At 42.8% G+C, this 27,814-nt stretch overlaps 1 protein-coding gene across 4 annotated transcripts in view; it reads right to left on the bottom strand.

Annotated features, from left to right (window-relative positions):
- micu3b (mitochondrial calcium uptake family, member 3b) overlaps positions 1-27,814 on the bottom strand; it is a 43,026-nt gene that overhangs the window by 6,738 nt on the left and 8,474 nt on the right. The window contains exons 5-14 of one of the 4 annotated variants that reach the window (XM_029659372.2): positions 27,353-27,400; positions 27,166-27,248; positions 26,998-27,069; positions 25,593-25,634; positions 21,521-21,613; positions 20,497-20,588; positions 19,687-19,858; positions 14,776-14,884; positions 13,940-14,094; positions 10,233-10,310 (exon numbers count right to left, since the gene is read on the bottom strand). In XM_029659372.2, coding sequence (XP_029515232.1) covers positions 10,233-10,310; positions 13,940-14,094; positions 14,776-14,884; positions 19,687-19,858; positions 20,497-20,588; positions 21,521-21,613; positions 25,593-25,634; positions 26,998-27,069; positions 27,166-27,248; positions 27,353-27,400 — 944 coding nt within the window. The remainder of the gene's footprint in view (positions 1-10,232; positions 10,311-13,939; positions 14,095-14,775; positions 14,885-19,686; positions 19,859-20,496; positions 20,589-21,520; positions 21,614-25,592; positions 25,635-26,997; positions 27,070-27,165; positions 27,249-27,352; positions 27,401-27,814) is intronic. The other 3 variants (XM_029659374.2, XM_029659373.2, XM_029659375.2) reach the window with 3 other exon arrangements.

Raw genomic sequence — 27,814 nt, 5'->3', positions numbered from 1 at the left:
GCCATTAGTGTCATTGTAAGGGTTGACACACACCCCCACAAAGCGGAAGGTGTGTCATCGGAAGCAGAGTATAATCTGCGCATCAATGTTTTTCTTGCTGAGACGGCCGCAGTGCTTGCGGAAGTGTCCGAAGGGCAATAGAAGGTCATCTCAACTACTGTATTGCACGACTGCAAGGAGGAGGGAAGTTGCTCATTCACAGAGACAGCTGGCTCGAAATCATGACAAGAATGGTCAATCAGATTGGCTGATGGAATGTGTCGAGATATCATAATTGGATCGGATTCTGCCCCAAGAGGTTTCTAAACGTCTTTTTCCCAAGGGGTGCTTTTGACAGATACCCCTCGTGAATGACTGCGTTGCAGATAGCGTTAGGGAAGACAGTGTGGTCGGTGGAGAAGGCACTGTAGCCTGTGACCATACCTGGTTGGTTTTCCAATCCATCAATGGGAGTAACCGATGCATCACGTCTGCTCCAAGTAGCAGGGGTACAGTTTTGAGGCTGGTAACATACACAGGGTGGACGAGCGATACGTTCTTGAAGTGTAGTTTCAGCATGACTCTCAATGTGAGAGGCGAGGTAGTCTGAGGGACCCCTCGAAGTGTAGTGTCGCATCGTTCCACTTTTAACCAATGTTTATTTGGCTTCAAAGCCCTTTCTAGATCATCAAACAATGTTTGAGAGATGAGTGATATTGTTGCACCCGAATCAATTAGCTTATGACAAGTTAAGCAGTCCTCCAATACTGTTTCCAGGTATGTGCGTTTCGATTCATGTTTAGTGGACATATTCCCCACAAAGTGGAGTGGTCGTTCGCAACGACGTGATGTGTCAATTCTGTTCAAGGTGGAAGCAGATCGACTTTTCAGATTTTGAGTGGGCTTGGCTTTAATGAAGCGTTTTACCTTTTTCTTCGCAACCTTTGTATCAGAGTCTATAGACAAAGCCCGTGGGCTTGTTTCTTGATCAAGCGGGCCCTGGATAGGGCTGGATAGGGTCTCGAGTGAGAGCGGGAGAGATTTTAATTTTAACGTCCTTGCTATGGGTGTTAATTCCTGCGGACCTGGTGTCGGGTAATTCCCCGTCTAGTTCTTGTGACTTATCTTTTACCCTTTTCTCGAATGTTTCTCGCTTTAGTTCTTCACGTAGTGGAACTTCTGGAGAACATTGGTCTACGTTTTGATCATCCTTCAACCCTTTGTTACCCTTGTGCTCTGACACTTTGTGTGGGTTGGGTGCAGGAACGTAGTGAACAGGTGAATTGTAGCGGTAGTCGTTTTGATGGCGACGTACTTTACAGTTATTTCGACCGCGGAGGTTATTGGAATCAATAGTTTCGTGGTAGAAACTGTTGTTGTGCGTCATCTCTTAACGCTCCAATACCTGATAATGCACCCTCTAACTGGAGTGAGTGCTGCTGGTCAAACTTCAAAACCGAGTGGTCAGGGCTCTTAGCATTGCAAGCTTTTGATGCCTCAAAAGCTGTGCTTACAAGCTCTCTGAGTTGTAAGATAGGCAAGCCAACGTGGGCGGCAGGGCCCAAGTAGGTAATGAAGGTAGGATACATGTTCGACAGGAACATTTGTTTAAATGGTAACAGGTCTTCCATGCCTGTTTCAGTGAGTAGACCAAAGGAAGCTGAACGACGCCTATGATAGTAAGCTTGTGTGTGTTCGTTCCGAGCTTGTTTGACCGTGTTAGCCAGTGAGCTATCGTGTTTTCGAGTTGCAGAACCACGGAATTCTAATTTCAAAGCTGTGGCAAGTTTAGCGTAGTCATTTAGCACGTGGCTGTTGTAGGTGAATGAACCTTGTCACGTGTCTATTCGATGTTCGCTTCAACAGGTATACCCTGTCAGAATCCGTAGCGTTCGGGTAGCCATCCAACCCGTCCTCTATGTCAGCTAGGAACGTCTCAGTATCGTTTGGCTGACCTGGAACGGGGTCAAAGGTGGGGAAATTCTTGACAAGTTTGTCAAGGTATTCCGCATCAAGCGGGCAGAGAGGGTTGGCTTCATCCTGTGGGGAAAGTGGGGCCGAAAGGCCAAGAGGAGAAGCCAAGCTTTGGCTTTGTTGGCCAAGAGGCCCCATATTACTCAGTGCCGAATGGCCAAGAAGAGAAGACTGAGGGACACTTAATGGAGGCAATGTCTGAAATCTATCATCTTCACTCCTTTGAGTGCAGGGCTCCGGTTGCTTGTATGGGTAGTCATGCTGTGGAGCGTGACCATTCTGGACTTCCTCCAGATGGTACCTAAGGGTGGTATTCTGCTGCATTGCAGAGTCCACTTGAGCGCTTAGAGTACTGATTTTGGACACGTGAGTGTCGCACTTGCTCCTTTCGGTCTCAAACTTATCTGTCATGGTTTGCAGATAGAAGTCTTGAGTACGGAGCGAGAGATTCAGTGTGGAGATTTCTTCCGCTTGCTTAGAAATCAAGATTTCCATCTTCATCACCCAAGATCCCTCATCATTCATTTGGTCAGCGACTTCAATGAGTTCTGCTGATTTGTCATCCAACTTAGTCATTGTGTTCACTAATTGATTGTCTTTGGTCTGCAGAATTTTGAGTAGAACCGTGTTACTCTGAGTAACGTTCAACAAAACTGCCTGCATGTTATCAAATTGCGCGCTCTTGTTTGTAGATAACTCAACAGATTTATCTAGTTTGAAGTGGACATTTACATTTTACATTTAAGACAACATCATATTTAGTTTTGGCTAAATTCGAGTTGTTCCTGGAGACAACGAATTTGTTGAAGAGTTTGTGCTCGTTCATCGTCATAAGTATTTGCAATTACTTTTAATTGTTCAGATTTCAAAGCGCAGTTCCTCGACTACCAGAATGTTTTCATTTCCTGCTTTTATCAATAGTTGCTCAGTTCTCTCCACCTGCCCCCTCATGTTAGCCGTGTCTGGCACGTGCTTCAGCTGTGCACTGTGGTATTGGACCTATGCCACATTTGTATGGCGATACATCAGTGCAAAAGTGGGGAGAACCGTCACAGAGCCTGTGTTTGATGGTTGATTTTGGAAAGCGTTCGCAATTTCGGCTGTTTTTTCGCTAATGGCATAATTAGGGTTGGTATCGCTGCTGAGGTCAGAGAACAATCCTTTTATGGGTGGAGGTTCACTAATTAGCGGAGGAGTGGTGACCATCTCCTTTGATAGCTTACACATTAGGAAAAATGTTCCTATTTTTTAAGTTTGGGTTTGGAATTCATTGGAAGCTGCAAAGACAAGTTTAATCTATTTATAGATGTTGACGAACCATCAGTTCCGTACCAGTGATGTGGAAGTTGGACGTGAATGAATTTGCAAAAGCAAATTTAATTAATTAATCAATGACAATGATTAATCCTACCTGGGTATTAAACTTTAATTAACCTGAGAAGTTTCTTCATCTAGGTTAATATGAGAAGTTTAAAAGTGTCTCATTTGATTGGAAGAACATTAAGTTATGTTCAACAATTTAACTTATTAAATTGAATGAGACGATAATCCATACAATCTCCATTGATTGGATATCATAAGTGTAAACAGTAAATCAAATGTTGGGAACATTCAACACTGGTGCACTTCTCCCTAAGGCCGAAACCACATGGGATTCCCGTTGGGGCGGGGCTTCTGTCAGTACTGAATTACTGAATGGTTTTGCAAAATTTTACTGATTGATCAATATAATGATACATCAGACCTGTATAGGCTATTTGGGAATTAAACTTTAATTAACCTGAGAAGTTGCTTCATCTAGGTTAGTTTGGAAAAAGTTCACAATGTCTTATTTAGAAAACTCATCAATTTGGATATTATTTAAAATATCTATTTCAGAATGTAAATTGACAGATTTACACTTATTAGTTCAATTGGATAAGACATTGATATCCGTTTGGATATCATAAGTAATGACCTGAGTGTGACCTGAATAATTCATCATGAACGAATACCCTGGACACAAGTCAACAGTCAATGATTTCACACGCTGAAATCAAACGGAACTACCCGGGGCGGGACTTCCGTTCCGCAAGGCAGAGGAATTTGAGGAGGAATTTCCGTTCTGCAAGGCGGAGGAAAACAAAATGGCTATTTTCCCTGGTTAGCTTTAGCATGCAAGCTAAACCCTCCTTTGTGCCTGAAAATGCAGCACATAGGATTCCCTTGGCAAGGGAAAGGTTTTACTTATAACGTATTATGTTCAAACCCTTTTCAGCGTTTTTTGACGATGTTTTAACCGGAACACGCGGCAACAACGAAATGCGCCTTGGTCTACTCGCGAGGAAGCGCAAGAGAGACAGAGATATATATCGCTGGTCAAGCTTATATCTCCTGAATTTGAATCGGCGGGCTCTTTGTCCTCACTCGAGAAATTAATAATGACCGAGCCTACCTGCATCTGAAACGCGCCAGGCAGAAATAGCCCTGCGTTTTGCCAAATGCTCTATTTCTCAGATTTCTATAATTAGCTTTCTCGGCCCTCATACAGAAATGTATTTGCTTATGTTACCCACTGACTACGTCAGAGAACAACAATAATGCTTGTCTTTAACACTCCAAAAATGTGTACAATAACTTGGTATATTATGTCATCTGTTTTTCAATTTTATACAGGCTGAATCAAAATGAAAGCCTCATTCTATTTTAGATTCCTCACAGTGGGCACCAATTATGTTGTGTCTTTGGCTATGCCGGATTAAGTGATATGACATGCTATTCTATTCTCCGTAATTAATATTACCTGATTGAGCTAATCATGTAAATGTAATTAACTAGAGTCGGGGCACCACGACTCGCCACGATTTATAGAGCTGTTATCTTCCGAATAAACTCTTGAAAACCGAGTAATATTTTACATCAATAGCAGTCAATATTAATCGTCACCTTAATTCAGTCTCATCTGAAAGTTGTAAATTCTTGGTTATCTGCACAAACCCTGGCTAACAAGTTGAATCAGCAATAGAAAATTGGGTTTAATTATTTATTTACTAAATACCTAACTAATCACACAGAACTACACATACACATAATTAATCAACTTGATTACAAATTACGTCATAAAGGAAAACGTCTCTAGCGGGCGGAACAGATATGACAGCTGGTTACACAAAAGAAAAGGGGCTGGGTTTGAGTGAAAGAGCGGGAAGACTGAGGAACAAAGGGTGAAGCTATGCTATCGTAAATACTGTATTTCATGCATTCTAAATTACCACCCATTTGGAAAAGGAAAATGAAATAAATATTTACTCTGAGCTGCGCTTCAGTAGGTTGGTGGTAGATGGAAGGCCGTGTTGCCAAACCGAGTCCTTTGTCCGTTGAAGAATGTCTCTGGTGGTCAATTGGATACGTTGTAGTAACGTCGTTGTGTGATAGACAGAATACTCTGTCTGTTCCTTCCTAACCCTCATTTGCATCTGCTGTTGCTAACTCAACAGCTAGGAGGTATCACTTCTGTAGTGAATAAAAGTTCAAAGTTCATACCATTCGCAACCAAAGCTCACGCTGATGTTGGCTTCATTCTGTAGTTATTATCTGAACCATTCTGACATCGGACCGTCGTCCTCACATCCTCGGAACAGGAGGTTACATTGTCATCAATGCTTTATATAGGAAGGGAGAGGAGGGCGTGTTTGAAAGGTTTTATAGCCCATGTCCCTTCACAGGGGCGGGCCACTGATTGAGCAGAGCCCTACCTTATGAAAACCCAAATCTCATATTTTAGAAGCTAAAATCACATTTCAACCCATCACGAATAATTTCATATTCAAACATTTAAACAATTCCATGTGAATCCGATAACTCTGATGTGTAGACCTTCCACTGTAGAGTTTGTCATCTTCTCATTGATGAGAATGTCTCAGATGACAACCGAACTGACATCATATTCATTAAGTACCACCGCATATGTTCAATTGGTCGGATTACCAGAATATAGTTCATTTCCCCCTCCTTCTGATGTTCCCGGAATCTCTATGTTAACCAAGGGTTTTGCAAATGTAACATCAGTAGGGTAGAGAGAGGAAAAAAGGGGGGGAAGATGTATTTATGACTGTCATAAACCTATCCCCCAGGCCAACGTCATGACAGTATGTACGAAACATTTTTTTACCACAATGCTGGATGCTCCTCTCCTCTGTTTAATCAACAAAACAAAAACAATAACAAATGTGCTGGGGCGAACAGTGGCGCTGTTTCCCCTTATGCAGATTTCAGCTTTAAAGTAGATTGGTTAGAGTGCTAAAGTTACTGTCATCATTACAAGAGAGAAATACTTAAATGCATGTAATTTTGTGCTTGAAAAATTAGTTTCAAATACTGTAGAATTCCATTAATTTCTATGGAGAAACTGCTCCTACTGAGGAGTACCAATATGGAAGATAGTGGCTTCAGAGCCTCTCATTGGCCAACACATTGCATTAGCAATCTAGTGTTGTATAGCAACATATAATTGGGCAAGTTTGTTTTGCATGACCCAGAGCCCTTGGTTGGTGTATATTGTATTTAAGGAACGGTCTAAAATGTGCACATTCACTATTTATACAAAAGTATGTGGACACCCCTTCAAATGAGTGGATTTGGCTATTTCAGCCATATCCATTGCTGACAGGTGTATCAAATCGAGCACACAACCATGCAATCTCCATAGAAACATTGGCAGTAGAATGACCTTACTGAAGACCTCAATGACTTCCAACGTGGCACCATCATAGGATGCCACCTTTCCAACAAGTCAGTTCGTCAAATTTCTGCCCTGCTAGAGCTGCTGTTATTGTGAAGTGGAAACATCTAGGAGCAACAACGGCTCAGTCGCGAAGTGGTAGGCCACATAAGCTCACAGAACGAGACCGCCGAGTGCTGAAGAGAGTAATGCGTAAAAAATGGTCTGTCCTTGGTTGCAACACTCACTACCGACTTCCAAACTACCTCTGGAAGCAATGTCAAAACAAAAACTGTTTGTCGGTAGCTTCATGAAATGGGTTTCCATGGGCGAGCAGCCGCACACAAACCTAAGGTCACCATGCGCAATGCCATGGAGATCTGGAGGAGAGGAAATGCCTTCTCTGGAGTGATAAGTCATGCTTCACTATCTGGCAGTCCGATAGACGAAACTGGGTTGGCCTACATCTCCCAATGCATAGTGCCAACTGTAAAGCTTGGTGGAGGAGGATTAATAATAGTATCGGGCTGTTTTTCATGGTTCGGGCCAGGCCCCTTTCTTCCAGTGAAGGGAAATCTTAACGCTACAGCATACAATGACATTCTAGATGATTTTGTGATTCCAACTTTGTGGCAACAGTTTGGGGAAGGTCCTGTTTCAGCATGACAATGCCACCGTGCTCAAAGTGAGGTCCATGCAGAAATGGTTTGTCGAGATCGTTGTGGAAGAACTTGACTGGCCTGCACAGAGCCCTGACCTCAACCCTATCGAACACCTTTGGGATGAATTGGAACAACCGACTGCGAGCCAGGCCTAATTTCCCAAATGGAAGCAAGTCTCCGCAGCATTGTTCCAACATCGAGTAGAAAGCCTTCCCATATATTAATACCCATTATTTTGGAATGAGATGTTCGACGAGCAGATGTCCACATACTTTTGGTCATGTAGTGTACACTCCTCCATGACCTTTGACCCTGATTGGGCTACGCTACAGACAAATAGCAGAGATTGAAAAACAATGTATGCATTCTATGATTATATCCCAAATGGCACCCTATTCTCTATATAATGTACTTTTGACCAGAGCCCTATAATGTAGCGCACTATAAAGGGAATAGGATGCCATTTGGAATGCTATGTTCTGTACTATGTTCTATAAAATACACTTGGAGACAATATGTTTTTATCTTTTAGTCCAATGTAAAAACATGCAGATCATTTTGTACGGTTTATAGACCCAGTGCCAGTCTTGTGTTGTTTCATCACGTTGTTTGAGCAGTATGGTCTGTTTCCTGTGAAACATTCATATGGGTTTAAATCGGACCGCTCATGTATGGAGAGTTAAGCTGGTGTCTGGTAGCAGTTAATCAGGCCTTAATATTACAGTATAACTCAATGCTGAGGCTGACAAGAGTTTAGTGTGGAACTCTAACACATACCAGGAGCTGACTTAACATACTACATCCCAGGAGCTGACTTAACATACCACATCCCAGGAGCTGACTTAACATACCACATCCCAGGAGCTGACTTAACATACCACATCCCAGGAGCTGACTTAACATACCACATCCCAGGAGCTGACTTAACATACCAGATCCCAGGAGCTGACTTAACATACCAAATCCCAGGAGCTGACAAAACATACTACATCCCAGGAGCTGACTTAACATACCAGATCCCAGGAGCTGACTTAACATACCAAATCCCAGGAGCTGACAAAACATACTACATCCCAGGAGATGACTTAACATACCACATCCCAGGAGCTGACTCAACATATCACATCCCTGGAGCTGACTCAACATACTACATCCCAAGAGATTACTTAAAATACTACATCCCAGGAGCTGATTTAACATACCACATCCCAGGAGCTGACTCAACATATCACATCCCTGGAGCTGACTTAACATACCACATCCCAGGAGCTGACTCAACATACCACATCCCAGGAGCTGACTCAACATACCACATCCCAGGAGCTGACTTAACATACCACATCCCAGGAGCTGACTCAACATATCACATCCCTGGAGCTGACTTAACATACCACATCCCAGGAGCTGACTTAACATACCACATCCCTGGAGCTGACTTAACATACCACATCCCAGGAGCTGACTCAACATATCACATCCCTGGAGCTGACTTAACATACCACATCCCAGGAGCTGACTTAACATACCACATCCCTGGAGCTGACTTAACATACCACATCCCAGGAGCTGACTTAACATACCACATCCCTGGAGCTGACTTAACATACCACATCCCTGGAGCTGACTTAACATACCACATCCCTGGAGCTGACTTAACATATCACATCCCTGGAGCTGACTTAACATACCACATCCCAGGAGCTGACTTAACATATCACATCACTAGTTGAAAAGACAGATTGTTCTATCTACTTCATAAAAAAAAGCTCCTTTGAAGAAGGACCTGGAACAAAGACCATCATAATGTGTTATGGTGGCATCTATATCTCCAAATCAAAATAGCATTAACCTTTTGCGTGTAGGGAGCAGTATTTTCGTTTTTGGCTAAAAAAAGTACCAATTTGAAACGGCCTATTTCTCAGTACCAGATGCTAGAATATGCATATAATTGTCAGATTAGGACAGAAAACACTCTAAAGTTTCCAAAACTGTAAAAATATTGTCTGTGAGTATAACAGAACTGATATTGCATGCGAAAGCCTGAGGAAAATCCAATCAGGATTATTTTGAAATCTCTCTGTTCCTATGCAAGCCTATCCTCAATTTAAAGGGATATCAACCATACCTTTTTCTATGGCTTCCCTAAGGTGTCAACAGTCTTTAGACATAGTTTCAGGCTTTTATTTTGAAAAATGAGTGTGAAGGATCACATTGCGTAAGTGGATAGGTGGGGGCTCTCAGAGGCAGTTTTTGCGCAACTGAGTAAAGCCGCCATTGTTCCTCCCGCTGTTATTGAAAAACCTACACACTTGGTTGATATATTATCGAATATATATTTTAAAACAACATGAGGATTGATTATAAAAAACGTTTGACATGTTTCTGTGGACATTATGGATATTATTTGGAATATACGTCTGCGTTGTCGTGACCGCTCTTTCCTGTGGATTTCTGAACATAACGCGACAAACAAACGTCGGTATTTTGGGTATAAAAATAATCTTTATGGAACAAAAGGAACATTTGTTGTGTAACTGGGAGTCTCGTGAGTGAAAACATCCGAAGATCATCAAAGGTAAACGATTAATTTGATTGCTTTTCTGATTTTCGTGACTAAGCTTCCTGATGCTAAGTGTACATGATGTTATGCTATGCTATCGATAAACTTACACAAACGCTTGGATTGCTTTCACTGTAAAGCACAATTTCAAAATCTGAGACGACAGGTGGATTAACAAAAGGCTAAACTGTGTTTTGCAATATTGCACATGTGATTTCATGAATATGAATATTTTTTTGTAATATTATTTGACTGCTATTCAGCGGTTGCTGACGAAAATGATCCCGCTAACGGGATGGGTACCGCCAAGAAGTTAACTATACTTCTATTGTGGATTGAACAAAGTGTCTAGATATACCTATCTGCCTGACGAGATCTCCTTCTTCAGACAGGACTTGAAAGAAGTGAACTTCTTCTTGTCATCCACTCTAAACGCCTGAGAGAGAGAGAGAGAGAGATAAAGAGAGAGAGCGAGAAAGAGAGAATAATGTAAACAGAAAATGTAAAATACAATGGTCATTATCCGCCACTAGGTGGAGGCAAATCTTCACAAGAATTGGAAGGAGAATTTAGAAGTGGAATTGAGACAGTGAAATCACCTGACCGTCAAAATGTCAGATAAGCGACTCATTTGACCATTAACCATTAACCATGAGCCAATAACCATGAACAAATGATCATGAATAAATGAACAAGAACCAATGTAAAACAAATAATGAATATGAAAACGGTTTGTTCTCATGTATTTGCGACATTGACATAAGGTAGTGACTGTGTCTAAACTATAAACATTATATAGTTACTGTTCCCTCAACTACTAACAATAAATAGTGACTGACTCTAAACTATCAACATTAGATAGTGACTGTCTCTAAACTATCAACATTAGAAAATGACTGTGTCTAAACTATCAACATTAGATAGTGACTGTGTCTAAACTATCAACATTAGATAGTGACTGTTTCTAAACTATCAACATTAGATAGTGACTGTTTCTAAACTATCAACATTAGATAGTGACTGTTTCTAAACTATCAACATTAGATAGTGACTGTTTCTAAACTATCAACATTAGATAGTGACTGTTTCTAAACTATCAACATTAGATAGTGACTGTGTCTAAACTATCAACATTAGATAGTGACTGTGTCTAAACTATCAACATTAGATAGTGACTGTGTATAACTATCAACATTAGATAGTTACTCTTCCCTAAACGATCAACATTACATAGTGACTGTGTCTAAACTATCAACATTAGATAGTGACTGTGTCTAAACTATCAACATTAGATAGTGACTGTGTCTAAACTATCAACATTAGATAGTGACTGTGTCTAAACTATCAACATTAGATAGTGACTGTATCTAAACTATCAACATTAGATAGTGACTGTATCTAAACTATCAACATTAGATAGTGACTGTGTCTAAAATATCAACATTGGATAGTGACTGTGTCTAAACTATCAACATTAGATAGTGACTGTGTCTAAACTATCAACATTAGATAGTGACTGTGTCTAAACTATCAACATTAGATAGTGACTGTCTAAACTATCAACATTAGATAGTGACTCTAAACTATCAACATTAGATAGTGACTGTGTCTAAACTATCAACATTAGATAGTGACTGTATCTAAACTATCAACATTAGATAGTGACTGTGTCTAAACTATCAACATTAGATAGTGACTGTGTCTAAACTATCAACATTAGATAGTGACTGTGTCTAAACTATCAACATTAGATAGTGACTGTGTCTAAACTATCAACATTAGATAGTGACTGTGTCTAAACTATCAACATTAGATAGTGACCAAACATTAGATAGTGACTCTGTTTAAACTATCAACATTAGATAGTGACTGTGTCTAAACTATCAACATTAGATAGTGACTGTGTATAACTATCAACATTAGATAGTGTCTACTTGGATTCCCCTAAATGAAACGATCAACATTACATAGTGACTGTGTCTAAACTATCAACATTAGATAGTGACTGTGTCTAAACTATCAACATTAGATAGTGACTGTGTCTAAACTATCAACATTAGATAGTGACTGTGTCTAAACTATCAACATTAGATAGTGACTGTGTCTAAACTATCAACATTAGATAGTGACTGTGTCTAAACTATCAACATTAGATAGTGACTGTATCTAAACTATCAACATTAGATAGTGACTGTGTCTAAACTATCAACATTAGATAGTGACTGTTTCTAAACTATCAACATTAGATAGTGACTGTGTCTAAACTATCAACATTAGATAGTGACTGTATCTAAACTATCAACATTAGATTGTGACTGTGTCTAAAATATCAACATTGGATAGTGACTGTTCCCTAAATGACCAACATTAGATAGTGACTCTGTTTAAACGTTCCACATTAAATTGTGACTGTGTCTAAACTATCAACATTAGATAGTAACTGTTCCCTAAATGACCAACATTAGACAGTGACTGTTCCCTAAATGACCAACATTAAGACAGTGACTGTTCCCTACACGATCAACATTAGATAGTGACTCTGTTTAAACGTTCCACATTAGATTGTGACTGTGACTAAACTATCAATATTTGATAGTTACTCTTCCCGAAACTATCAACAACAGAGAGTGACTGTGTCTAAACCATCATTAGGTAGTGACTGTTTCAAAACTATCAACATTAGGTAGTGACTGTGTCTAAACAATCAACATTAGATAGTGACTGTTTCTAAACTATCAACATTAGATAGTGACTGTTTCTAAACTATCAACATTAGATAGTGACTGTTCCATAAACTATCAACATTAGATAGTGACTGTGTGGAAATTATCAACATTAGATAGTGTGTCTAAATTATCAAAATTTGATAGTTACTCTTCCCTAAACGATCAACATTAGATAGTGACTGTTTCTAAACTATCAACATTAGATAGTGACTGTGTCTAAACTATCAACATTAGATAGTGACTGTGTCTAAACTATCAACATTAGATAGTGACTGTTTCTAAACTATCAACATTAGATAGTGACTGTTCCATAAACTATCAACATTAGATAGTGATTGTGTGGAAATGATCAACATTAGATACTGACTGTCTAAATGATCAAAATTTGATAGTTACTCTTCCCTAAACGATCAACATTAGATAGTGACTGTGTCTAAACTATCAACATTAGATAGTGACTGTGTCTAAACTATCAGCATATAAGACATGGTAATTCTAAACATAGTTTATGATAAACATGCATTGCTCTGTTTAGACAGATTCTGTGAACATGATCTATTCATCCCTGTTCCCATTACATATGAATGACTATATCTCTATCAGCTATCCTGACGGCCTCCACACAACTCTACTCCACCCTTCCTCCCTGCCTCCTCCTTCCCAGCCTGCCTCCTCCTTCCCAGCCTGCCTCCTTACCTCCCTGCCTCCTCCTTCTCAGCCTGCCTCCTTACCTCCCTGCCTGTCTTACCCTCCTTACCTCCCTGCCTCCTCCTTCCCAGCCTGCCTCCTCCTTCCCAGCCTGCCTCCTCCTTCCCAGCCTGCCTCCTCCTTCCCAGCCTGCCTCCTTACCTCCCTGCCTGTCTTACACTCCTTCCTTTCCTGCCTGTCTTACCCTCCTTACCTCCCTGCCTCCTCCTTCCCAGCCTGCCTCCTTACCTCCCTGTCTGTCTTACACTCCTTCCTTTCCTGCCTGTCTTACCCTCCTTCCTTTCCTGCCTGTCTTACCCTCCTTACCTCCCTGCCTGTCTTTCCCTCCTTACCTCCCTGCCTCCTCCTTCCCAGCCTGCCTCCTCCTTCCCAGCCTGCCTCCTTACCTCCCTGCCTGTCTTACACTCCTTCCTTTCCTGCCTGTCTTACCCTCCTTACCTCCCTGCCTGTCTTACCCTCCTTACCTCCCTGCCTCCTCCTTCCCAGCCTGCCTCCTCCTTCCCAGCCTGCCTCCTCCTTCCCAGCCTGCCTGTCTTACACTCCTTCCTTTCCTGCCTGTCTTACCCTTCTTCCCTCCCTGTCTGTCTTACCCTCCTTCCCTCCCTCCTTGCCTGCCTGCCCCTCTCCTTACTGTCCGGCGGTGCAGCCGGTCCTTCATGACACCAATGAACTCCTTGTAACTGAGCTGTCCGTCACGGTCCTCGTCGAAGATGTGGAAAACAGTGTTGACCAGGTGTTCAGTCAGCTTCAGCCCCGTCGTCACATAGACTGCACGGGCCAACTCATCTGAGAGGGACGAGGGGAACAGAATCAGCATGCCACTATTTGTGCCACTAAGTTGGACTACCATTGTAGTCTCCATCCCAAATGGCACCCTTTTCCCTATACCAGGGTCAATGAGGTCAAAAGTAGTGCACTATATAGGGAATATGGTGCCATTTGGGACGCAGTCATAGTGTATAGATGGTGTGTTAACAGTGGAAGAGTGGAACAGTTGAACAGTGGAACAGTGTAAACAGTGGAAGAGTAGAAGAGTGGAACACTTGAAGAGTGGAACAGTGTAAACAGTGGATGAGGGGAACAGTTGAAGAGTGGAACAGTGTAAACAGTGGACGAGTGGAACAGTGAAAGAGTGGAACAGTGTAAAAACAGTGTGGTTATTCCTCGTCCATGTATTTCAGTAGTCAAACAAATCAATTAAAGAGTGAAACTAACCTTGGCCAATGGAACGTTTGGAACAAACCTTGGCCAATGGAATGATTGGAACAAACCTTGGACAATGGAATGATTGGAACTAACCTTGGCCAATGGAACAATTTGAACTAACCTTGGCCAATGGAACGATTGGAACTAACCTTGGCCAATGGAACGATTTGAACTAACCTTGGCCAATGGAACAATTGGAACTAACCTTGGCCAATGGAACGTTTTGAACTAACCTTGGTCAATGGAACGATTGGAACTAACCTTGGCCAATGGAACGGTTGGCAAAGTTGTACATTTGCATGGCTATAGCGAAATCCTCCAGGTTGTTCATGAATTGGAAGAAGGATCTGAACTCATCAAAGGTGATTCCCTACAAGATTAAAAAAGTCAAATTCAAATCAAAGTCAAATCCAAGTCAGTCAAATCAATTAAAATCTATTCATTTTACAAAGCAGACTAAACAGTAATTTATCTCAACTCAAATCAATAAAAACTGAAAAAGATTCTCTATTATATTAAAGTATAAAAGTAAAAAGAGGAGTCAAATCTGAGACTCAAACGGCGTGAGAGAGACAGGAATGAATTACACATAAAGCAAACGACTGGATGTCCCAACCCAAAAGGCCAGCCAGACAATGCAACAGCACTTCACATGACACATAATCTACTCCACTTAAACCAGAGGGAAGCCTTTAGTGTCCGCGGGACCTTGAAGACATCACACAGATAACAGACACAAAGGCAGGAAAATGACCAAACAGACAGAGTATACATCGCTGGGTTGTTCCCCCCCCTGGTATGGATACTATGAGTTGATTGTAGCTTTTGGGGAAAAGGTCAGAGTGTTTGTAGAGTTTTCTAAAGCAGATTAACCTAACACTTACATAAACAAAAACAAAAGGGGGCTGAATCCCAAACATCTCAGGGTTGGCAGATGAGTCAAACACAGGCCCTATTGATGTCCACTCAACCGTCCCACTGCTACTAGAAACTCCTATAGCTCGCTCCCTCCGGCGCCCTTCCGACACAACCATCCCAATGCTACTAGAAACTCCTATAGCTCGCTCCCTCCGGCGCCCTTCCGACACAACCATCCCAATGCTACTAGAAACTCCTATAGCTCGCTCCCTCCGGCGCCCTTCCGACACAACCGTCCCACTGCTACTAGAAACTCCTATAGCTCGCTCCCTCCGGCGCCCTTCCGACACAACCATCCCAATGCTACTAGAAACTCCTATAGCTCGCTCCCTCCCTCAGTGGCCCCTCCAACACAACCAACACACTGAGCCTAACAAATGATGTAACGAGCCATTTGTGACGCTTTGCTATTTTAACAAAGCAAGCTCCATAAACTATCTCTTAGCACAACGACGAGACCCACTTGATTATCAATGGCGATCTAGCAACAAGCTACTCGGCCCGCTGAGAAGCTGCTCACCTCTTTATGTGCGGGTCAGTGTGTCGAATGAAAAACAAACTAAAAACTTCAAATTTGAAAGTTTCACTCAGCAACTAATTCACGGTTGCCTTCACCGCAAGTGAAAAACAACAGAGAAGTTTTCAGACAAGTATTTGGTTAGATAGTATGTCCACATTAATCATTTCAGTAATATCACAGAACAGAAATTACACAATAAGAAATTCCATTCCATCTTGGTGTATCACTATCTATGTTATGGCAAGCTGGTTACCTGATACCACTCTACACATTATTGCCACTCAGTTTATTGCTAAATAAGTAACATTTAATCTTCTTTTTTGTCAAAACTGAAAATAGAAAATAAGATTTAATTGATTGAAAAACATGAGAATGACCAGTTGATTACTGGTTGACTAAATCAATCTCACACTTCCAAACTAAGTAAAGCACAGTTGCATGTGTTTGGAACAAAAGGCTATGAGGGTATTTAGGCTGAGTTGCCTTGGGGGCCAGGGGGTGTTGGTGAGTCAAGGGCAAAGGGCTGAGCGGGTGTGTAGGGGGATCATCTGGTGGGGGTTAAGGGGAGGGGTGGGGGGGGTCGTCTGGAGGGTTAAGGGGGCAGAGGGGGTGTTTCTGGGAGGTGACAGTAAAGGGGTGGAGGAGGGGGTGGAGGTAGTTTGAGGTGATATGGTGGTAGTTTGAGGTGAGGGGGATGGAGGTAGATTGAGGTGATATGGTGGTAGTTTGAGGTGAGGGGGATGGAGGTAGATTGAGGTGATATGGTGGTAGTTTGAGGTTGAGGGGAGATGGAGGTAGATTGAGGTGATATGGTGGTAGTTTGAGGTGAGGGGGATGGAGGTAGATTGAGGTGATATGGTGGTAGTTTGAGGTGAGATGGAGGTAGATTGAGGTGATATGGTGGTAGTTTGAGGTGATATGGTGGTAGTTTGAGCTGAGGGGATGGAGGTAGATGAGGTGATATGGTGGTAGTTTGAGGTGAGGGGGATGGAGGTAGATTGAGGTGATATGGAGGTAGTTTTAGGTGAGGGGGATGGAGGTAGATTGAGGTGATATGGAGGTAGTTTTAGGTGAGGGGATGGAGGTAGATTGAGGTGATATGGTGGTAGTTTGAGGTGAGGGGATGGAGGTAGATTGAGGTGATATGGAGGTAGTTTGAGGTGAGGGGGATGGAGGTAGATTGAGGTGATATGGTGGTAGTTTGAGGTGAGGGGATGGAGGAAGTTTTAGGTGAGGGGGTGGAGGTAGATTGAGGTGATATGGAGGTAGTTTGAGGTGAGGGGGATGGAGGTAGATTGAGGTGATATGGAGGTAGTTTGAGGTGAGGGGGATGGAGGTAGATTGAGGTGATATGGAGGTAGTTTGAGGTGAGGGGGATGGAGGTAGATTGAGGTGATATGGAGGTAGTTTGAGGTGAGGGGAGATGGAGGTAGTTTGAGGTGAGCTGAGATGAAGGTAGTTTGAGGTGAGGTGGGATGGAGGTAGTTTGAGGTGAGCGGAGATGGAGGTAGTTTGAGGTGAGGGGGATGGAGGTAGTTTTAGGTGAGGGGAGACGGAGGTAGTTTTAGGTGAGGGGAGACGGAGATAGTTTGAGATGAGATGTAGGTAGTTTTAGGTGAAGGGGATGGAGGTAGTTTAAGGTGAGGGGGATAGAGGTAGTTTTAGGTGAGCGGGATGGAGTTAGTTTTAGGTGAGGGGGATGGATGTTGTTTGAGGTGAGATGGAGGTAAATGGAGGTCGTTTGGGGTGAGGGGAGATGAAGGTAGTTTGAGGTGAGGGGAAATGGAGGTAGTTTGAGGTGAGGGAGGATGGAGGTAGTTTGAGGTGAAGAGGGATGGAGGTAGTTTGAGTTGAGGGGAGGTGGAGGTGGTTTGAGGTGAGGGGATATTGAGGTAGTTTGAGGGGAGATGGAGGTAGATGGAGGTAGTTTAAGGTGAGGGGGATATAGGTAGTTTGAGGTGAGGGGAGATGGAGGTAGTTTGAGGTGAGGGGAGATGGAGGTAGTTTGAGGTGAGATTGAGGTAGTTTGAGGTGAGATGGAGGTAGTTTGAGGTGAGCGGGATGGAGTTAGTTTTAGGTGAGGGGGATAGATGTAGTTTGAGGTGAGATGGAGGTAGATTGAGGTGAGCGGGATGGAGGTAGTTTGAGGTGAGATGGAGGTAGATGGAGGTAGTTTGAGGTGAGGGGGATGGAGGTAGTTTAAGGTGAGGGGAGATGGAGGTAAATGGCGGTAGTTTGGGGTGAGGGGAGATGAAGGTAGTTTTAGGTGAGGGGGATGGAGGTAGTTTGAGGTGAGATGGAGGTAGTTTGAGGTGAGGGGGATGGATGTAGTTTGAGGTGAGATGGAGGTAGTTTGAGGTGAGATGGATGTAGTTTGAGGTGAGGGGGTGGATGTAGTTTGAGGTGAGATGGAGGTAGTTTGAGGTGAGGGGAGATAGAGGTAGTTTGAGGTGAGGGGAGATGGAGGTAGTTTGAGGTGAGATGGAGGTAGTTTGAGGTGGGAGATAGAGGTAGATGGAGTAGTTTGAGGTGAGGGGAGTTGAAGGTAGTTTTAGGTGAGGGGGATGGATGTAGTTTGAGGTGAGATGGAGGTAAATGGAGGTAGTTTGGGGTGAGGGGAGATGAAGGTAGTTTGAGGTGAGGGGAAATGGAGGTAGTTTGAGGTGAGGGAGGATGGAGGTAGTTTGAGGTGAAGAGGGATGGAGGTAGTTTGAGTTGAGGGGAGGTGGAGGTGGTTTGAGGTGAGGGGATATTGAGGTAGTTTGAGGGGAGATGGAGGTAGATGGAGGTAGTTTAAGGTGAGGGGGATATAGGTAGTTTGAGGTGAGGGAGATGGAGGTAGTTTGAGGTGAGGGGAGATGGAGGTAGTTTGAGGTGAGATGGAGGTAGTTTGAGGTGAGAGGAGATGGAGGTAGTTTGAGATGAGATGTAGGTAGTTTTAGGTGAGAGGAGATGGAGGTAGTTTGAGGTGGGAGGTAGATGGAGTAGTTTGAGGTGAGGGGGATCGAGGTAGTTTGAGGTGAAGGGGGTGTGGAGGTCATTTGAGGTGAGGGGAGATGGAGTTAATTTGAGGTGAGGGGGATGGAGGTAGTTTGAGGTGAGATGGAGGTAGTTTGAGGTGAGAGGAGATGGAGGTAGTTTGAGGTGGGAGGTAGATGGAGTAGTTTGAGGTGAGGGGGATCGAGGTAGTTTGAGGTGAAGGGGGTGTGGAGGTCATTTGAGGTGAGGGGAGATGGAGTTAATTTGAGGTGAGGGGGATGGAGGTAGTTTTAGGTGAAGGGGGATGGAGGTAGTTTGAGGTGAGGGGGATGGAGGTAGTTTGAGGTGAAGGGGGATGGAGGTAGTTTGAGGTGTGGGGGGATGGAGGTAGTTTGAAGTGAGAGGAGATGGAGGTAGTTTGAGGTGGGAGGTAGATGGAGGTAGTTTGAAGTGAAGGGGGATGGAGGTAGTTTGAGGTGAGGGAGGATGGAGGTAGTTTGAGGTGAAGGGGATGGAGGTCATTTGAGGTGAGGGGGATGGAGGTAGTTTGAGGTGAGGGGGATGGAGGTAGTTTGAGGTGAGGGGGGATGGAGGTAGTTTGAAGTGAAGGGGGATGGAGGTAGTTTGAGGTGAAGGGGGATGGAGGTCATTTGAGGTGAGGGGAGATGGAGTTAATTTGAGGTGAGGGGGAGCCTTAGGGTGTTTGAGTGTGTTAGCATAAGGCAAAGACTACATTGCAAGCGCTCCACAATCACCTTCTCATCTGTAATGCTCTTGCGCACATTGTCCAGGTAACCTGCAATGTCGTCTACGTTGGTGAAACGCAACAGGATGTGGGCAAAGTCCTCCTCACTGATGATAGGCAGGCCTTTGGAATAGGACAGGAACTCAATCTCAAGCACCTCTGTCTGCAAGTTGTCCATGAATCTGGGGAGGGATGGAGAGGGAGACAGAGAGGGGTGGAGAGGGAAACAGAGAAGGGTGGAGAGGGAGACAGAGAAGGGTGGAGAGGGAGAAAGAGAGGGTTAGAGAGGGAGACAGGGAGGAGAGGGAGGCAGAGAGGAGTGAAGAGGGAGATAGAGAGGGGTGGAGAGGGAAACAGAGGGGTGGAGAGGGAGACAGAGGAGTGGAGAGGGAGACAGTGGGGAGTGAAGAGGGAGACGGAGAGCAGTGGGAGACAGCGAGGTGAAGAGGGAGACAGAGAGATGGAGAGGGAGACAGCGAGGTGAAGAGAGAGACAGAGAGATGGAGAGGGAGACAGAGAAGTGAAGAGGGAGATAGAGGCACTGGTAATAGGTAATGCCACCACCAACTCACATACAGTACAGAGAGAGGGGACACTGGACTGGGTACCTGACTATAGCTACCACAATGAGTTAGGATGAGTATGATTAATTCAAATGTGCAAATATTTCTATAATTAGTAGAAATTACAATTGTGTATTGACATTATATACAGCGCATTCGGAAAGTATTGAGACCCTTACTCAGTACTTTGTTGCACATTATATATATATCTGACACTGCAAATGCAAGATGGAGTTTTTGTACATTTCCCTACTTGCCTGTAAAAATCATCGAAGCCCAACTCTGCCTTTCCCTTTTTCCCGAAGAAATGAACCAGCAGGGTCGTGTCGGTCATATTTTCATCTATATTCTGGGAGGGAAAACAAATGTGTGATTCAGTCTGACTTCCATTCCTCATAAAGAAATGGACCACTTATGGCCGACCACGAGGACCATTTATCCACAAGGACCCAACCATGCAAAATACATTTGACTCACACAAACACACACATGCTTGTACGGAGAAACATGCAGCCACGTGCCACATACAGAGCTCTTGAACAACACAAATGCAGACAAATGCTCCCTTCATTGTCTAATATCAATGTGTAAATGTAGCACACTTCCGTCATTTTACAATTGACTATGTTAATGGTTTATATGTGGCTAGGAAACACAGGGAGACCAACGTTGAACTTCCAGCATTTTCCCTTCTCCTGACAGTTACACATGGTACTGAGCCATATCAGAGTCATGTTACACATGGTACTGAGCCATATCAGAGTCATGTTACACATGGTACTGAGCCATATCAGAGTCATGTTACACATGGTACTGAGCCATATCAGAGTCATGTTACACATGGTACTGAGCCATATCAGAGTCATGTTACACATGGTACTGAGCCATATCAGAGTCATGTTACACATGGTACTGAGCCATATCAGAGTCATGTTACACATGGTACTGAGCCATATCAGAGTCATGTTACACATGGTACTGAGCCATATCAGAGTCATGTTACACATGGTACTGAGCCATATCAGAGTCATGTTACACATGGTACTGAGCCATATCAGAGTCATGTTACACATGGTACTGAGCCATATCAGAGTCATCAACCAAACTAGGGCCAACAACATAGTTTATCATCAACAACAAAATACATCTATATATTGAGCATGATCCATATCATGTGACATTTAAGACACAACATTACACAGACCTAATCAAGAGAACCCGTAAACATCTACAGGTTAAATAGGAAAGGGACACATCTGAAAACAAGACTTGTGTAGCTACCTCCAGGTCAGAAAAGAGAGCTTGGCTTGCCCCCTTTCTCAGAGCATCCCACATGCCCCGGGGCTCTAACTGCTGGGCCTCTTTTCTAAGGACCTGTGATGGTGGTAGAGTAGTGGAGGCAGAGCTGTTAGATGACGACAGAGCACATCTGGCAGATATTAACAGCATTAGCATCAGGCATTAGCATTAAACACACACACAAAAACAGGCAAACAGACTGATGGACAGACAGAAGTAGAGATGGACAGACGGACGGACAGACAGAACTAGAAACAGACAGATGAATAGACAGACCGACCGACAGACAGGCAGACAGAGTATCTTTCAAATAGCCAACTGATTTGAACTGATTGACACTACTGAACTCCTCCTTGCAGTGACAACAGTAAAATAACTCTCTGACATCCAACCACCCAGCCAGGCAGTCTTAGACAGGACATGAGTGCTGAGAAGTCCTCACTGTCGGTATAGTAACCACATATCTAGGAAGTCTGTGAAAGACTGAAACAGCCCATCCATAAAGCTGTGAGCTCTGCTCTGCACTGGAGCATGCAGCCTTCTGGCGAGGAATTCAGCCAAGACAGCTGCATATGTCCGAGACACACAGGGCGTGAAGGGTGAATTCATGACAAGTTTACAGTGTAACTGAATCCACTCAGTCTGAATGCATCATCGTTTCAACATAGCTGCGAGCTGAATGCAGGTTACGGTGTACTTTTCATCCACACTTGTGAAATGGGATCAGATTGTGATTAAATAAACATTTTGGAATGATATCTCTCTTTGTTCATTGTAGTTGATAGTGGCCCACCCTACCATGTCCCAGAGGGGGAGGCAGGTTACACCCTATCAATGAGAAAATGTTGCCACTCTTGTATAATCATGGGCAATTGAAACCATCCAATACATTTCAAGAATACAATGATTCTTTCAAATGCAGCATCCCAAAGTGTCTGTGGAAGTCAGTGTCTTTTTCATCCAAGTGAATGTTATGTCTGGACTAGTGTGACATCAAACAAACAAGGCTGCTTCTCACCAGTGTGACCAACTCTCACTCAGTAAGGTCATGCAACAGTGAATTCCTTTACTCCTGCAGTCCTATTGATATAATAATGGAGAGTCTAGCATTATTACTCTTTGGTAACAGTACTAGTAATACTAGTTATATGAATGATAACATTACATGTACAGTTGAAGTCGGATGTTTACACACACCTTAGCCAAATACATTTAAACTCAGTTTTTCACAATTCCTGACATTTAATCCAAGGAAAAATTCCCTGTTTTAGGTCAGATTAGGATCAGCACTTTATAATAGTAGAGAGAATGATTTATTTCAGCTTTTATTTCTTCACATCACATTCCCAGTGGGTCAGAAGTTTACATACACTCAATTAGTATTTGGTAGCATTGCCTTTAAATTGTTTAACTTCGGTCAAACGTTTCAGGTAGCCTTCCACAAGCTTCCCACAATAAATTGGGTGAATTTTGGCCCATTCCTCCTGACAGAGCTGGTGTAACTGAGTCAGGTTTGTAGGCCTCCTTGCTCGCACACACTTTTTCAGTTCTGCCCGCACATTTCCTATGGAATTGAGGTTAGGGCTTTGTGATGGCCACTCCAATACCTTGACTTTGCTGTCCTTAAGCCATTTCGCCACAACTTTGGAAGTATGCTTGTGGTCATTGTCCATTTGGAAGACCCATTTGCGACCAAACTTTAACTTCCTGACTGATGTCTTGAGATGTTTTGCTTCAATATATCCACATAATTTTCCTCCTCATGGTTCCATCTATTTTGTGAAGTGCACCAGTCCCTCCTGCAGCAAAGCACCCCCACATCATGATGCTGCCACCCCCGTGCTTCACGGTTGGGATGGTGTTATTCGGCTTGCAAGCGTCACCCTTTTTCCTCCAAACATAGCAATGGTCATTATGGCCAAACAGTTCTATTTTTGTTTCATCAGACCAGTAGATATTTCTCCAAAAAGTACGATCTTTGTCCCCATGTGCAGTTGCAAACCGTATTCTGGCTTTTTTATGGTGGTTTTGAAGCAGTGGCCTCTTCCTTGCTGAGCGGCCTTTCAGGTTATGTCGATATAGGAGCTGTTTTACTGTGATATAGATACTTTTGTACCTGTTTCCTCATCAAAAGGTCCTTTGCTATTGTTCTGGGATTGATTTGCACTTTTCGCACCAAATACGCTCATCTCTATGAGACAGAACGAGTCTCCTTCCTGAGCGGTATGACGGCTGCGTGGTCACATGGTATTTATACTTGCATACAATTGTTTGTACAGATGAACGTGGCACCTTCAGGAGTTTGGAAATTGCTCCGAAGGATGAACCAGACTTGTGGAGGTCTACATTGATTTTTCAGAATTCTTGGCTGATTTCTTTTGATTTTCCCATGATGTCAAGCAAAGAAGCACTGAGTTTGAAGGTAGGCCTTGAAATACATCCACAGGTACACCTCCAATTGACTCAAATGATGTCAATTAGCCTATCAGAAGCTTCTAAAGCCATGACATCATTTTCTTGAATTTTCCAAGCTGTTTAAAGGCACAGTCAACTTAGTGTAAGTAAACTTCTGACCCACTGGAATTGTGATGCAGTGAATTATAAGTGAAATCATCTGTCTGTAAACAATTGTTGGAAAAAGTACTTGTGTCATGTACAATGTAGATGTCCTAACCGACTTGCCAAAACTATAGTTTGTTAACAAGAAATTTGTGGAGTGATTGAAAAACAAGTTTTAATGACTCCAACCTAAGTGTATGTAAACTTCCGACTTCAACTGTAGTACTGTTCACCATTCAATCAGGTTTTAGCTCTAGGACTTTCCTTGAAACAAATAATCCCAGTGAAACAGTTTTCCAGGGCCAACTTCTGCCTCCACCCACAGGTGAGCAAAACACTCTGTTGACAAGTGCAGATTTTTTTTACCTCATCCTTTTTGCCCTGGTTCTCGATGTCTCTCATGTCTCGACATCACCTTGTTCAAAGGCACCACGAACAGCCAACCAGTGAGGGCCAGATCCTCTAACACATGTCCTCAAAATGTGTCTTGCTTCATTTCATAATATTTATTTATATTATTCTTTTTCCATGCCTGGCAGGGGAATGAGACAGTTGAGACAGCTGATAAAACACCTCTTCCTCTCCGCTTCATCGCTCTTCACCAGAGGGAGATTCATGACTTGATCCCAGAGCTAATTACTAAGTCTTTAATGTGCCGCTGCTCTCTCTCCATCTCGGCCCATTAAAAGAGTATGAAATGTTTGTAATTAGAATACACGGGTGGGGAAAGCCCAACCGCAGGTTTCAAGACATGCCTGTCATGTAGAGTTTGAAAAGATTTGCCTTTTGAACCATTCTCTGAGAGGATACCTTGAGTGATGCAGAACAAATCAAAACCAAGACACACCTTAACCCGACAGCTCTTAAAACAACCATCTCAAAAGCACGGGTTTTCTTCTTGCTAGCTGCAGCAGCACCCTTGTCTATGTGTCTGTGCTGAGACATTCATTCTAGCAGTACTAGCTCTATAGCTCTCACTGACTGGCACTCCGATCAGCATGGTCAAGCCCACCACAAAAGGTAACCCGAGCCCAAATACCCCTTTTTAAGAAACTGTAAAAATAAAACATGAGGGTCCGGGAGGAATGCTGTCAGTCTTCAGATAAGGGCCTTTTGAAAAGGAACCCATCGCTCAGCCAGCCACTCTGACAGACAGCAGGCCAGTACATAAATCATCTGCTCTGCTGTGGCAGTCCAGCGGCACAGCCAGAGTTTGGACTGGACCCATTACGGCTGCATTGTCCTGGCTACCTCACAGCTCGCATGACGCTCTGCTAACCTTGCACATGAGAAGGCCAAGATACAGTAATACCATCAATGCATTTAGCATGGAATGGCTTCCATGGTTTTCATGCCCATTAGCTCACTTGGCTAAGTTACTACAGTAGATTCCTTACATTTTTCATAAGCAAAATAGGCCACATGCAACAGGCTAGCCAAGAAGAAAACACATAACAGAAAGTGCAGATATACTGGTGAGAGGGAGAATACATACTCTCTGTGCACGGGACTCCCGGTTCCCATACAGTTGTAAGTTCTATAAAATGCAGGGGAAAGATGGATGCGGGCATGCAAGATATAGAACCATGTTAGAGACAGGGTAGAGATAGAACCATGTTAGAGAGGGTAGAGGTAGAACCATGTTAGACATAGGGTAGAGATAGAACCATGTTAGAGATAGAACCATGTTAGAGATAGAGTAGAGATAAAACCATGTTAGAAACAGGGTAGAGATAGAACCATGTTAGAGATAGAACCATGTTAGGGAAAGGGTAGAGATAGAACCATGATAGAGATAGGGTAGAGATAGAACCATGTTAGAGATAGAACCATGTTAGGGAAAGGGTAGATATAGAACCATGTTAGAGATAGGGTAGAGATAGAACCATTTTAGAGATATGGAGTAGAGATAGAACCATGTTAGAGATATGGAGTAGAGATAAAACCATGTTAGGGAAAGGGTAGAGATAGAACCATGTTAGAGATATGGAGTAGAGATAGAACCATTTTAGAGATATGGAGTAGAGATAAAACCATGTTAGAGAAAGGGTAGAGATAGAACCATGTTAGAGATAGGGTAGAGATAGAACCATTTTAGAGATATGGAGTAGAGATAGAACCATGTTAGAGATAGGGTAGAGATAGAACCATGTTAGAACATGCAGGGAAGACTGTCCATTGTTCTATGTTCAAAGGTGTCTTCAACAATACAGGACATTATCACAAAACATTTCATAGTCTATCAATCTAAAGACTTTACATTAATTTTAATGTAAACATTTCCAAAAGTGTACACTCCTTTCATTGGTTCACTGAATAAGACTAATCCTGTTGTACTGTTGATGTGATAGGACCTCACTCAGATAGTCTGTCTTATCATTGTGATCAAATCCTGGTGTTACATCCACCATACTGTCTATCTACAGCCTACCACATTAACCATGTCTGTCTACAGTCTACCACATCCACCATAATGTCTGTCTACAGCCTACCACATCCACCATGCGGTCTGTCTACAGTCTACCACATCCACCATGCGGTCTGTCTACAGTCTACCACATCCACCATGCGGTCTGTCTACAGTCTACCACATCCACCATGCGGTCTGTCTACAGTCTACCACATCCACCATGCGGTCTGTCTACAGTCTACCACATCCACCATGCGGTCTGTCTACAGTCTACCACATCCAACATACCGTCTGTCTACAGCTCAAACACTTTCTCCCTGACTTCCATACTTCCTGCTGGACAATTTTATTGTTCCAAACTTTAAATGTATAATGGGGAAACATTGCTCTTTGTAATTTCTATCTAAATGAACTTTACAGGAATTAATACCTAGAATAAATGCATGGCCTAAATGCGGAGAATATTCCAGAAAGAAATGCCTCTCCTTACCAGCTTGTCAGACCTTGGAGCACCATCATCTGCTTCTTTTCTATCCTTTTTCTTACGGAAGATTTCCTCAAGCTGGTTAGAAGATAGAAGATGTTCTGATGTTATTCAGACTTCCTTCACTAACCAAAGGAACTATCCTTCTCATTTAACCTCAAGACAATTACATACCACCAAGAACTCCCGTTTGTCCACCATTTTGTTTCCATCTGCATCAAACATGTTGAAAGCTATCTTAAAGCCAGCATGAGGTTCTGGGAAAGGACAGAGAAAAGAGATAAGACAAGAAACCACGTTCAAACTAACATCTTACGTATGTTTTCTTTTTTAAATAAAATATCTAATCAAACATACTTACTTGTTAAAATGCAGAGCAGGAATAGATACTCTGTGTAACCGATGATGCCTGGAAACAAAAATACAAATGTTTGGCTTTAATCTTGACTGTCATAAATGTATATAGAAAGTTCATAAAATAATTGAACATTAGTCTAGCAGTTTACTTGAGTTATATAGAGTTTTTCAAAGTCCTGCCCTAACTCTTCACATGCATGAAACACCCCACGAAACAGTGCAACACCTTTAGACAACAGCTAATCTTCTCTTTCATATTGATAACATCTTAGAAAGGTGCCTCTTAATTCATGGTTGGTGTTCTCATCACACAAACAGAGGCTTTACAACGTAAGTGACCTATCTGGACACAACCCCAAACAAAATGAAGCCCCAGTGCTGGCTTCGGTGCGTCCTCTGTTTGGATAACAAGGTTTAAAACATTCTCCAGTGATCTGTCACTGATTGTGGATGCCTGATTCGGCTT

This window comes from Oncorhynchus nerka, linkage group LG5 (assembly GCF_034236695.1).
Source record: "Oncorhynchus nerka isolate Pitt River linkage group LG5, Oner_Uvic_2.0, whole genome shotgun sequence".
Classification (NCBI taxonomy): Eukaryota; Metazoa; Chordata; class Actinopteri; order Salmoniformes; family Salmonidae; genus Oncorhynchus; species Oncorhynchus nerka.
This window is presented reverse-complemented; position numbering and strand designations above follow the sequence as displayed.